We start from the raw sequence: 14,280 nt of genomic DNA, 5'->3' as shown, positions 1-14,280 counted from the left end.
TAGGACAGCAAACCTTAGTGAATGTCCCAGAGTCGCGTAATCCACAGGACATGAGATTATTTCAATCAACAATAAAGCAGACGTGTGCATGTAAGCAGCCCCCCCGGCACATATGGTCAATAGAGTCAAATCTCTGCCAGAAAACCATTGTTTCCACATCCCCACCATTCATTTCATAATGGCTTTACGAAAGGGTTCCTTGATGAGGAATGTTACCGTTTGTTCTGACAGCAGAAGTCGAACACTGGTGCCAGTTTTCTTAAAAGAAGAAAAGAAAAATGCAATTTATTCTAAGCAGTAACCACGGCAGAGCCAAACCACTCCTCTGGACTGCATCAAAGGAATGATATCATGCAAAGGTGTCATGAGGTAGCTAGCCAATTATGACAGTGACCGTGTTTGGTCAACATGCCCCTGGGAATGACATAACCCCATTAAAGAACGTAACATTTCAAATTCTAAACCCTGAGGAGTTAATGACTTCAAAAGTTGGTGATTGGATTTTTTTTTTTGTGATTATCCTCTTTTTGCTCTTTGGCGGGGTGGGGTAATACCGCCTACCGTCCAGTGTGTTTTTTGAGGCTGTGGTTTTCTGTCTTATCTACAACCTCCTCAGTTAAAGACCTGTAGTGGATTTCAAGCCAGGGTTCAGATGGGGAGTACTTTGGCTCCCAGACAGATCTGGGAAAATGAAAGTCAAATGGCTGAGGCCATTGACACCTACCCTGGCAGAGAAAAGCATCCATCTCACGGTCATAGCAGGGAAACAGACACCTCAGGTAATGCATCACTGATGGACAACACAAAACCAGTTCACCTTCAATGAAACCGTATAAACCGTATAGTACATTAAGGATCACAAGAGTATCCAGTGTATTAGTACAGTGTGACAGCCTTTCAGACTCCACAGACCCATTCAAAAGAGTTGTGTTCTACATAACTGCATTCCCCTCCCCAAGTCTGTGTTGACCAATGATCTCACATGACAATCTGTGAAATTGCAGGAGATGACAGACACTGGCAGAGATGATGCAAGGTGAGGAAAAATGGAATTACAAAGGGAATCTTTAAATTTTTTCTGTGAAATCAAATGATCACCTTCTCAATCTTTCCCTCAGGGTAATTTGGGGAAGAAATTGAATATCCCTTTGAAGAAGGGTCTAACAGCTTTGTGGCTGAAGGTTTGGCAAAGCAATGTTCATAGTCAGGAATGAAGAGCTGGCACCAAGTGTATACCCTTCACCACTGCAAGCACCAAAATACTCCACATCAATTATTTTAAAATCACTTTATAAAAACGAGTGTACCCGACCACGCCACGCCACAGATCCGTACCACAGAACATTCTCACAGACGTCTAATCCCACCAGCTGGGTCAGGCAGCTGCCGATCAGCGAGGTGAGGGTGATATTGTACCACCCCTATTGAATGAGTCCCATGACTGCAAGGCCTGGGGGTGTCTGTCCACGCAGATAAGAGACTAAGACCACCCTTGGCGCAACCTCGTCACCATGGTGACATCCACAGCCGGTGTTAATCTCAACCTCTGTGCTGTCAGATTGCAACAGGCAAGGGGCCGAACACAAAATACCTCATAATTCATTTAGTGGTGCACATGCGCAGATCCCAGGTTGCATCAGAGTGCAACCTGGGACTGTGGAGGACTGTGCAACTCCCCAGAGTCATTTAAACACTGAATTCGAGCTGCATTTGAAATGAGAACCGTTGAAAACAGATCAGAGTGGCAGACAGGGGAGGGGGAGAGAGAGAGAGAGAGAGAGAGAGAGAGAGAGAGAGAGAGAGAGAGAGAGAGAGAGAGAGAGAGAGAGAGAGACAGAGAGAGACAGAGAGAGACAGAGAGAGACAGAGAGAGACAGAGAGAGACAGAGAGACAGAGAGACAGAGAGACACACTCTGGAAGATTGGAAAGCTTTGATTCAGTCCAGTAGCTGTGTTTTATGGGGAGGGTGAGAAAAAGAAACAGTCTAGACATCAACAAGAGGGACAAGTGCTCCAGGCCGAGAAAAGATTATATCAAAACATGTGAGGGATAGTACAGTTGGAAATCCCACGTCATTATTCATGTTCAGCCTTCCACAAAACTAGCCCGACTGACCGTTCAAAGGAAATAATAATCCGAAACGACTCTTCCAAGGACAAACGTTTTCATAAGCCACTCATTTCTCTATTCTTAAATCTCCTGCCTGACTGTACCAAACCCCCCAAAAATACAAAGAAATTGTGTAGATTTGATCTCAACTAAGAAAAAAGGATATGACAATAGGCGAGATGTCACATCCAGTAAAGAAAACATACAGTAGGTTTCTGCGAGCAAAACAGCTCCTGTTTTCACCTCCCTTTGTCATATGCTGTCAGGTCCAGGGACCCATTCCTGCATTGCTATTTTATAATGAAAGGAAAAAAATGACAATGGTATCGCTTTGCAGCAATAGGGTGAATGCAATAGACAATCACCTTCATGGTGGTGGAAAGAAATTGTGTCATATTTCCCCAAACTATGACAGTGTTGGGAAGTATCTGAGAGGAGAAGGATGGTGTTCGGCCATGCCCCTTCTACAACATCGTTATGATCATGAAATGGATCAGGTCATGAGCTTTCCCCTCGTGTAGATCAGTGGTGTAGCCTCAACAACCAGAATCCATCTGAAGTACGAGTTATTTTTTGTGAATCACAACTCCTCTCTCCTCTCGCTATCCATCGCGGGGACAACAGCAGGACAACTGACATATGAAAATAGCTACTCTCAGCTTTCCTCAACTGAAGGCAACCCCACAATTAAGATTTGTTGACAGGATGAGCGACTCTATTCTCTAGTCTCCGAACTTGGATTATAGATCTGATGATAAAACTGTCAAGTGGTTCACCGAAGCCAGCTACAGTTCACTGTAGAAACACTGTGGACTGTACCTCGCTGTTCACAGGTGCTGAACTTGTATCACTTGTCCACTTAGACATCTTTCGCAATTTCGTCTTTCCTCTGCAAATCATGACATCCAAATCACTACCTCATTTGCATAATCCCTAATCATGCACACCTGATAGGCCGACTAACTGATGCTCTGTTGGTCATTCAGGAGCGAGTCTCGCCGGGTAATTGACCAATAATGGCACGCATCGATTACTAATAGGTTCTGAATTATTCATTACACTCTTCCGACCAACTGACGAAATTTAGGCAAACAACTGTAGGAGTGGGGAAGAATCTTCATATAGGAGAGAAAACATTTACATTTAGTCATTTAGCAGACGCTGCAAAGTCAAATCACAACAACGTCAGAGACACATTGTAAGGTTTTCAAAAGCCCAGCTCTGAAACACGGACCTAATGTGCGATACTGTAGGCAGCCTGCCACAAATGTTGTTACAATTGCATGTCTCTTCCTTCGTGAAATAGAAGTCTGGCCTCTTGACTCTCATGAACGCACAGCTGGGTCCACAGTTGCCTCTGATGCAGCCACATCTAATATTCAACTCAATTTCCAAGTATTACCTTAATAATGAACGAACAGGGTTCTGATTGTTGCATTTCGAATTAAGTCAATATATTGAACAGATATGATTCATTTGATTGAAGTGACATACTATTCATACGAGCGGAGAATGTACTAAATGTTTAAACATGAGTGGGTGACAGCACAGTGGTGTGACACTACTTTGATCAGGAGTGCAAAGTAGGCCAGCCACATGGACAGGATACTGAGAGATAAAATACTTTGATTTGAAACTCAAAATCTGAAACTCTGAAGACAAATATATGGTCTTGGTCATGTCCGAGAATCAGTAATCCAACAAATAATACATTAAAAATAAAAAAATATTGGACATAAAACTAAAAATGATTACAATGATTTTGAAGGCAAAATACTTCACAAGTCCTCATTATGCAATACAGATACGTATTACCATTAGATTGCTGCTTGCCATTCACAAGGGCCTTTCTGAAAGGTCATCCTGAAAGCATTAAAGCCACTGTAATCAATTCAACAGAGGATCTTGAGTTTAATTGAGGTTGCTCAAAAATCAGGTGGCATCCTTATTTTTTGCCTGGAGAAATTATTTTTAGGCCATGTTGTCCTGTCCGTAGGGGTCATCACTAAAACCAGGTCAGGATTGAACAGCTATGCATGACCTAAATCAACAGTATTTGCGTGTGGTATCGGTGCTCCCAATTTAAACATACAATTTTAAAGTACCGTTATCCATTCCTCTATATTGCTGTTCCACTGACATGCCTAAGATTGTTTCCCAACGACCGCTACAGTATTTCTCATCTCTTTTTACCTCCCCTGAAGACTAAAACATTTACATCCTCACTGCTTGTGTTGAGATTCACTGCCGTCATATGGGAACTTTCCTGTCCCTGAAGATTTGGACCGTGACCACCTTAGTTCAGCGCTGTTACACAACAATGATCATCAGGAGTTCCTTGTTAACAACTGTCAAGGGTTATTGCCTCAGAATAAAGTGTCTTCAAGGCTAATCCCCTGGAATCCACCTAAATGACACATGCACATGACGGTGAAAACCACCGAGTCGATTTATTTTCCCCTACATTAAACACGCTTTGGTTTGCGACTTTCAATTAGTAAAGCAAACTAGTTTCATGGGTTACTTTTCAAACGCTTGTAACCGGGAGAGAGAGAAAATGAGTAGGTATAACACTTACGTGAGGAAGACTGTCTCGCCTTGTCTGACGGTTATATTTTCCATCACTTTGTTATCGGATTGGGAATCTCCTTGACTACGGACAGGTAGACCTGCAGGTAGAAGAAACAGAAGCCTAAACGTCAGAACCACTAGGCACTTCCAAGACACAGTCAAATATCCACAAACACCCATCTTCGTTTTAAAATCCCAGTGTCGACACACTACGCGTCCTTTATTTCAAAGCAAGCGCAAAGAGTGAACGGTCCGGTGGAGTGCGTGCGCGGTGTATAGTTAATTCAGTTCATCTGTTAATCCAAATCTTCTTTCCCAGGTGCAGTTTTGCAAGCGAAGATCCTGCGCAGTTCTATGCTCACTGAACGGAGCTGTTTACCGTTCCTCCTCGAGAGGTCCAGCAGCTGCCTATGAGAACGCACTCTCTCCCGTTCACTGGAAATTAACGGCTCTCAGTGGTCGTTTTGAACACCGTAGAGAGCAAGTGTAATTCTGACCTTGCAAAACTTTTAGCCAGACCAGTCTATTTATTTCTGATTTTGTGGTATAAAAAAACAACAACAACTGCGCAATGATTTTGTCTGAATAAGAAGCGGAGTTTCTAATGACTGGGTCAATGCATATCACGATCGGTGAGCAGTACGGTGTTGCACCTTCGTAGGTAAGGGAGCCTATGGGGATTTGCAGCACGCAGTCTATGCTACTGGGGGGGAACTGTTTCAGCTGCAGATCCATTTTTCATTCTAAAACAAAAACCGAATCCAAGGTTCATTGATTCCAAATTGTCCACATAACTACGCGCACGGCACTGCAATTTGAGTTTTTTTTAGAACCCCAAACAGAACTCAAATCCGGGGGGTGGTGGGATGGTGTGTGTGTGGTGGGGGGGGGCGTATGGAGAAAAAAATAGAAAAAAGGTTGCCATGGCAGCAGCGACGAATAGCTGTACAGATGTTACAGGGGCACGAGGAATGATACTTGTTAATTAAGAATTATTTGCTTGTGGCAATAATGGACTTATTTTTGTAAACATAGGACAAGCACATTCAGACCATCTTTTTGGTTGGATTAACAGACGGCTGGGATGGCGTTGTGGGATTTCAATAGTGAACAGTAAACGGTATATAGGCTACCATAAGTTTATCCCACAAGAATAATGCTTTGCATTCGCTGTGGTTTATCATTACCTTAAGTGCCCCATGTCAATATATTGGCGGGAGTGTGTTATGGACAGTCAGTGTGTGAGAGAGAGAGTTCCCATTGCTATGATGGTGTCAGTGAATAAGTACACTGTATATTGTACACAGAATTGCAATTGAAACAATTCAGCATATTAAAGGACTCACCACAAACAAACCAGGACTCAAACAACCACCTATTGCTTTCTCAATCGACTCTAATCACCACCACCTGTGTCCATCAGTCACAAAGGCAAACAGCCAATCAAGAGGTAAGACGAGTTTGGTTACCAATCAGCTACTGATCAATGTAATGGGCAATTAGGACAGGCTAGGCATAATTTGTTGAATGGAGATGTGCTTGGACAAAAAGCAAAATGCCCAAATTAACTGGATTCATTTCTCACTATCACAAAAAATAAAAATAAAAGGATGTTTAAATGTAAAAAAATAAAATAAACAGACATAAAGAGCACAGTTTAGTTGTTTTAAGTGAATAATGTTTCATATAGCTTCAAGAAAACTATCACAAGATGATGCATGTTGAAATAGCCATTATAAGTGATGTCAGATATAAAGCAATACATTGGGCCCTTCCAAGACACTCAGAATCACTACCATTATACAAGTTGACTACGGTTGATAATCACCCATCCCATTCATCCGGAACAAAAGCAGGTAATTAGTCACAGGTACTAGAATCTTTTATACAGTATTCTGATATAACCAAGCCAACATCAAAAGGTTCAAGATTGTGCAGCTTGGCATGTCAAGCTCTGTTTCAAAACTCCTCAATGTTTTGCAAATATCAAAACTGCAGTTACGATTCTCTCCCTTCCTTTGTTTCTACACAGTACGGTTTTAAATCTTTAATCTCCGAGAGATTATAATCCAAGCGGCAATAGGGATCTCACACTGGGGATGTCAGTGACTCAGTTTTTACCCAGAGTTGGAACACCGAAAAAAGTCTGCTGTACGATTTAGCATTTACTTTAATACTGCATTAGAAAACATAATGAACTAAGGATGCAAAGAGCCAAGTACTTCTTAAAGAAAAGTTGTACGTTAACAAAGTATTAAAAAAGTATTTTCCAAAGATGACATGCTGCTGAAATAGCTCAGAGCCTACCACTCGATATTTCTAGTCTCGTTTTAGAATTCCTGCAAAGGAAACAACTAAAAGCTGTGCTGGAAAAGATGATCTCCAATTTCACGATTTTTTAAATATTTGGCCCTTCAAAGACTGCAGGGTAAACTTCTTTATGATGTAATTACAGACGGTTAACACCAGATGTGGATGAAATGAGGCATGTTCAGCCAGGGGTTGAAGGAGCACGTTAGCAGGTCTGCTCTCTTACAGATCACAGATCCTGATGATCTGCCTCCACGTTTTAATGTGTGTTTGTCCACAAGGGATTGTGGGTAATGACGTCTTGGTTGAGATACGCCTTCGAAACACCAGAACACAGAGTTTCCAGGGTTGGTGCTAAGGGAATCCTTGTTTTTATGGTTATTTTTTTATAGATACTGTCCCAGGGCACCTAACCAAACTAGGAAAGTTAGGACATGGACTAATCTGATACGATCACACCGAATAAAGTGACGTATAATTGTTTTATTAATAGTCCTCAATTTGGCTGAAGCAGGCGATAACACAATTGAACACTACTTTGTTATGGAAGACCGATATTACATATAGCTAGGGAAACTGAACACACAACTCCATACATATAGCCTATCCTCAGATATCATAAAATGTGTACACGTTGTTCAACACATAGGCGGACACAAGTGACGACATACTGTCGGCACACAAACGCACACGCTGTCCTGTACGTAGACATGAACAAGCAACGGGACCTTGAGGCAAACCTCCAACACTAGCTCAAGAACCCAGACTGAAGCCTCAAGATGCATGTGGATCTTTTTTTTTTCTTTTTTTTTCGTTAATTGTTGGTGAACCAGGTTCAACAACAATTTAAGAAAACAAAGACAGTTTAAACTCCTGGAGGAAAACAATAGTTATGACTGAACTCTGAGAAGGACTGGGAGAGGCGTAAGAGGGAAGACAGTGTTTGTGGTTGACAGGAGGCTTTCACTGGAATGCACTGGTGAAGACAGCGAACCCCACCACATACAGAAAACATCCTTACAATATTCTAAAATAGGCCTGCATTGTTGGTCTACACAGGTAAACACACACAAACACACACACAAACTCACTTACGCACAGATATCATACACACACACTCAGTAAACGACACACACACACACACGTTACTGCAACTTATATTTTATATTTTATTGTATAGTTTATTTTAATCTAATTCCACTTAGTATTGCTAGTTATGTACCCTTAGTATAGTTAGTCCTCATATTTAAATTTTAGATTCCTATATGTTTAATGTTTGCACCTTCCAGCCAAAGCAAATTCCTTGTCTGTGCAAACTTTCATGGCGAATAAAACCCATTCTGATTCTGACAAGGAATACATTCTCAAGCACCTAACTCTCCTGAACCAAGAGAATTCCAGCAGTCAACCAGAAACTGTCCTTTAGCATTCCGGGCTTGGGGTGAAAAGAAGTGACCATTACGCTCTAATAAAATGCTAAACACAGACGAAACTACTCCTCATCACCCGTCAGTAATGCCCCACTGAAAGGCAGTTTAAGTGCACTTTGCAGTGACACATCCACATCGAACGCTTCGAGAAAACGAGCCGTGCAAAAAGGTAAAGTAAAAAAACACAGGAAGTTACGTTTCCCATACTACTTATTTTCTCCTATACCTAACGGAGAGGGGGTGAGAGAGGAGGAGGCAAAGCGATGCTCTGTGCAGAGTGACTCAGACTGCAGAAGCATGTTCTAGTAAGGAGGATGATGAAGGATCAGTGAAACGTCTGTATGTCTTGAATGCAGATGATCACAGCACAGTCTTCCTCAGCATCTGTAATGTGGTTAAACAGCCTGATACAGCTGGGGGCTAATGGAAGGAGATCATATTCATGAGAATTATGAGAACTGTGAGGGGGAGAGAGGTGTCTGTGTGTGGGAGGTGTTAGTGTGTGTTGTAGAGCAGGGGAGGAGGTGTGTGTGTGTGTGTGGTGGGGGCAGGAGGGTGTGTGTGTGTGTGTCTGATTGTTGTTGGGGGTAATCTTTCCGATGGCAAACACCACCCAGGGAACAGGCTCCCCTACAGTTCCTCCCTTGACAGTGTGCACTTTAATAAACACATTCTGCTGTTCTAAGGGCTTCTGCAGTAAATCATGGTGAAAGTGTCATTTTGAGACGAGGGGATTCAAGCGACCATTCATTATATGGTTCCTTTTCTTTTCATTGATAAACTGTTTGGGGATTAAAACATTTTCCACCGGAGGGGAAGTGATGCTCGCTGTCAATCGTGACTCAACATTATAAACCACTTCTGTTGTATTAACAAAACTGTTATTTGCTGATTTCAATGCTATGCCTCTATGACAGGTTCAACATGTTATTTATTTATCTGTGCTGCTTCCCTACCAATGTCTATCACTGTGCTCTCATGAATCAAAAAGGACTATAATCTTATATAATTGGTTCAGCTACAATAAATGTGTTTTTACAATTGACAAAGTCTAAAAGGAGTGACCAATCCAATTACATCCTGGTTTAGTGAAAGATGAGTCACTCTTCCTGTTCTCGGCTTTGTCTGACTCTAACCTCCTTCTTTTCGAACATATTGCGATGTATAGGTCAAGTTTTCCTGTAGAAGTTAATAACAAACCTCCATATATAGCTAGCTTTATCTATACAATATACACAACGTGTGTGTTTCCACATGTAATCTCTCAACTTTGATGAGTCAATCCTCTTTAATGTGCTTTTGATTGAAAACCGCAACCTCCCTCCCTAGTTGTTTCCTTTAATGGAGTCATCCCCTAGTTTGGTTGTTGTGAGCAGGTCAAATTAGCTCTCCAAAGACCGCCAGTAAGGAAGTGCAGTAGAGAAGTGGTCTAGGATGAGCGGGGGATTTCAGACAACTTTGGTTTTCAGCTCTAGAAAACAGGATCCAAGGTCAGTTTGAAAGAACCAAATATGGAGTCTGCTTTTCTCATGGTGCTGATGAGAATTGATTCATTTGCTACCAGGTGTGAACCCTCAATAAACGGTTCCGCTAAATACTGTTTCCAAAAATATCAAACGTTGATTTGGACTTGGATCTGTGAAGTGAACATATTGAGTTTTTCAGAGTTGGCATTCCACCATGCATACTGACACTTTTGTAAATCCCCCCATATTCTCAACTCCCTCCGAGAACTGAAGTATCACTTACATTTGCCTGCAACTCTGTTTTTCCATCCATACAGTTCTGTGATGGTAGACTGACTAAATTGACACTAAATTGCGTTTAGAGGATGTTTTAGTGTAAAACGCAACAACCTCCCACTTGTGATCTCTACCTAATCACCATGGAGCCCCTACACAGTAAAATGGGGGGGAAGAGCAGTAATGAGCTCCTCCTTCGAGCTCAAAGTATCCACTTAAATAGACTTGTCGTGTAAAAAATATGCTTTAAGACTAATTAAAAACCAAACACATTACATTGTTTCTCCCACGCCCAACCGCTTCCCGAAATTATTTTGTTTCATTCACCTCTTCCACTGAGACGAAGGCCTTTTTAATTGCTTTTCACTATATCCGTTGTCATTATAGCGACAAAATCATCAAAACTGAGAGATTGTGGGTTTTGCCTGCTATGAGATTGCACCACAGGAAGGAGAGAGAATGCGAGCGGCAAATGCTTGATCTCCAATCTACTCTGAACACCACGACATATCGTACCACACATTACCAATTACGGTTTCCTTTTCCGCGATTGTCAAAACACTCTTGGTAAGGAGGCAGAAAGTAGGAACCACGGCAAACTGGGGAAAAAAAAACACTCAAGACATCTTGTTATTTCTTTATCTGTTCCAGAGGTGTCTGTAGTATGAAACATAAACACATGCAAGACTAGCACAGTGACTGGCAGAGCCCTGCACTGGAAAACACACTTCCGCCTAGCGCACGCTTTTAAGGTCACTTCCCTGTCTTCAAATACACAGATATGGAAAAGTACAGTGAAGAGGGCAATGAAGTGACAAAACATTCTAGTAGTTCTTTATAAAAAAAATTCTCCCACTGCTGAAAAAAAAAATAGAAATATAGATAAGAACTCCATTAAAACCCCTAAAACATTCAGGGATAATGTTTTTTTTTTTTTGCGGTTGACAAAGTGGCTCATGAGAGACAGGTGGGATTTACTACCGGGCCTGACATGGAAACGGAGTCGTTGCGTTGGAACTCACGGCGGCCCGCCATCACAGAGCCTTCCTGTGTGATGCACCAGTGGCACCACAGGCAAATGAGCTTACGGGAGAAGGGGAATGGGATTGACTCTCTCTCTCTCTCTCTCTCTCTCTCTCTCTCTCTCTCTGACAGATTTACAGATCCCCGCAGGATAGAAATACAGGAAGAGGGCTGTAAAACCTATCATCTGTGGGGTGAATAACACACAGCTTGGAACAACTTGTTTGGCTTCAGGAAATCCACACACAACCGCCTTTGATTTACCCCTCATACTAGCCCCCCCCCCCCCCCCCCCCACACACACACAAACACACTAGTCTTAATACCCTCTCTCTCTCCATCTCTTCACCTCTGTCTCTCTCCGTTCGCAGAGGACGAACGAGGGAGAGATGGTGATATTTGTCTGGTGAAATTCGTCTCTTTTCATATCCTACTTAAATCCACGAGTTGGTTCTTTCGTCGGCTTTTGATCTACTGGGTCGGTCGCTAAAGGATGATTCCATTTCGGGGGCAAATACAATATAATCTCCCTTATTGAGGTGTAATTGGCAAAGCAGAATGGGGAATCAGGAAATCTTCATATGAGTATCTAAGACCACTGTGTCATCTGAGTCTCCAAGCAATAACACACAGTGGTCACACACACACCTGCCCCTGTCTACAGGCATCTTGCCTGGACTCATTTCACCTTGGGAATTCGAAGGAAACCAATAACAGGGAACGTATTGTCCTCTGGATGTTTTTTAAATGAATTGCATTACCTTCCCAGATCTCCCTGTTCTACTGTTCCACCCCTTCATTCATCATTATTTCAAAATGGAATTACAAGTTCGGGATCCTATCGCACTTTTCGTAAGGTAATGCGGATTGTAAGCCCTGGTTTATAACGAGAGCCTCACACAACAACAAGGGATCTGCATTTGCAGTATGTTCACCTTGGGTGTGTTGTTACTGTAGACAGCTATACTGTACTGAAGACAGCTCTACTGTACTGTACTGTAGACAGCTATACTATACTGTACTGAAGACAGCTCTACTGTACTGTACTGTAGACAGCTATACTATACTGTACTGAAGACAGCTGTACTGTACTGTACTGTAGACAGCTGTACTATACTGTACTGTAGACAGCTATACTATACTGTAGACAGCTGTACTATACTGTACTGTAGACAGCTGTACTATACTGTACTGAAGACAGCTCCACTGTACTGTACTGTAGACAGCTGTACTATACTGTACTGTAGACAGCTATACTATACTGTAGACAGCTTTACTATACTGTACTGTAGACAGCTGTACTATACTGTACTGTAGACAGCTATACTATACTGTAGACAGCTGTACTATACTGTGCTGTAGACAGCTCTACTGTACTGTAGACAGCTGTACTATACTGTGTTGTACTGTAAACAGCTCTCCTGTACTGTACTGTAGACAGCTCTACTGTACTGTAGACAGCTGTACTATACTGTGCTGTACTGTAAACAGCTCTACTGTACTGTAGACAGCTGTACTATACTGTGCTGTACTGTAAACAGCTCTCCTGTACTGTACTGTTGACAGCTGTACTGTACAGAGCTGTACACAGCTCTACTGTACAGTGTTGTTTCTTTCCTGGCAGAGACTGCAAAGAACAAAACTCGACGCCGCAATGCCTCCTATCCCCCACTGTGTCCTCCTCCTGCAGTGCAGGTTTCCGGCACATTCTATAATATTGGGGAGAAAAAAAAAAATGTTGAAGGAACATCAATCATTTCAAAATGAAGTTGTACACCGTTGATCGGCCACAACGCTACAAGACAGCACGGAAAAAAGTACCTGGAAACAATATTTATCTTTCTGCCGTGTCATTAAATATTACCTTACAGTTGGAGGTTTGTTCATGAGCGGAATGTGTTGATGGGAGTCAGGTGGCTGAGCGGTGAGGGAGTCGGACTAGTAATCCGAAGGTTGCCAGTTCGATTCCCGGTCATGCCAACTGACGTTGTGTCCTTGGGCAAGGCACTTCACCCTACTTGCCTCGGGGGGAATGTCCCTGTACTTACTGTAAGTCGCTCTGGATAAGAGCGTCTGCTAAATGACTAAATGTAAATGTAAAGTCAATCTGAGAATCTATTCAGCTAACCTTTTTGGGGTCTACTGTAATGCTTTGTTCAAAAGATATGAACAAAAGGATATGGCATTCTTAATTATTTGATTGAATGAATGTCAAATATAGTCTTTTACAGCTATTTGCTGTCCAAAGAAACAGGGGACATCTTTTTAGAAGAAATGCAAAAAACATCTGTATGAAAATGTAATCAATAAAACATTGTCAAAACGGCTGTTGATTGTATGAGTCACTGAGAAAATGCAACATTTCATTTCTCAAGCTTTCATTCAGAATAATCTAATTAATTCAAGGCCAGCTGAACATCAAATTATTCTCCAAAGATTGAGCTACATTAGGCTTGGTCGTTAGGCCTCTTGTAAATAAAAGGATACTATGTAATTAAGATGAAAACATTTGCATCTCGTTATGCTTCAGTCAAATTAGGTAAGAATTGTCTTTCTGCAAACGAAAATTATATGAATCTTTATGATTAATTCCAATTTTCCAATATTTTCAATTTTTGAAATATTCTATGAGCAGGAGGACGATGGAAACTGCAATGCAGCCAAGAGTGAGCTGTGTGTCTGTTAAAAACGATCAATACTTTAATTTCCCTTCCATTCATCGCAATTTCTTAAAAGCTTGTGTTAGAAACGATATTCTCCACATTTGTTCCTCTTGTACTTCCTTTATTGACTTCTCCTTTCTTTACTTGTACCACATAATAAGCACATTCAAGTGCTGCAGTGGTTGAAAAGAGAAACGTCTTTAGCTAAAATCCATCTATATTATTAAGAGCCAGTTGCCATAACTCCATAAAGTCCTTTTCAGAAGAAGTGCAAGAAACTTGCTCTGGAGAACCTTTGAAAGAATAATACGTTGATAAACACATACTATGTACAGCATGCTGCAGGTAATCTTTACATGCCCACTCTCTAAAGTATGCACTTACACGTCGATAAACACACACTATGTACAGCATTCTGCAGGTAATCTTTA

The 14,280-nt window shown here is 41.7% G+C and overlaps 1 protein-coding gene across 4 annotated transcripts in view; it reads right to left on the bottom strand.

Annotated features, from left to right (window-relative positions):
* The window catches only part of ntm (neurotrimin), a 184,523-nt gene that overhangs the window by 53,113 nt on the left and 117,130 nt on the right, over positions 1-14,280 (bottom strand). For 2 of the 4 annotated variants that reach the window (XM_067228983.1, XM_067228985.1), the window contains exon 2: positions 4,689-4,779. In XM_067228983.1, coding sequence (XP_067085084.1) covers positions 4,689-4,779 — 91 coding nt within the window. Of the gene's footprint in view, positions 1-4,688; positions 5,061-14,280 lie in introns of those variants that run through there. The other 2 variants (XM_067228982.1, XM_067228984.1) reach the window with 1 other exon arrangement.

Source organism: Osmerus mordax, chromosome 25 (genome assembly GCF_038355195.1).
Source record: "Osmerus mordax isolate fOsmMor3 chromosome 25, fOsmMor3.pri, whole genome shotgun sequence".
NCBI lineage: Eukaryota > Metazoa > Chordata > Actinopteri > Osmeriformes > Osmeridae > Osmerus > Osmerus mordax.
Note: the sequence above shows the minus strand (reverse complement) of the source record. Positions and strands in the feature narration are given on the sequence as shown.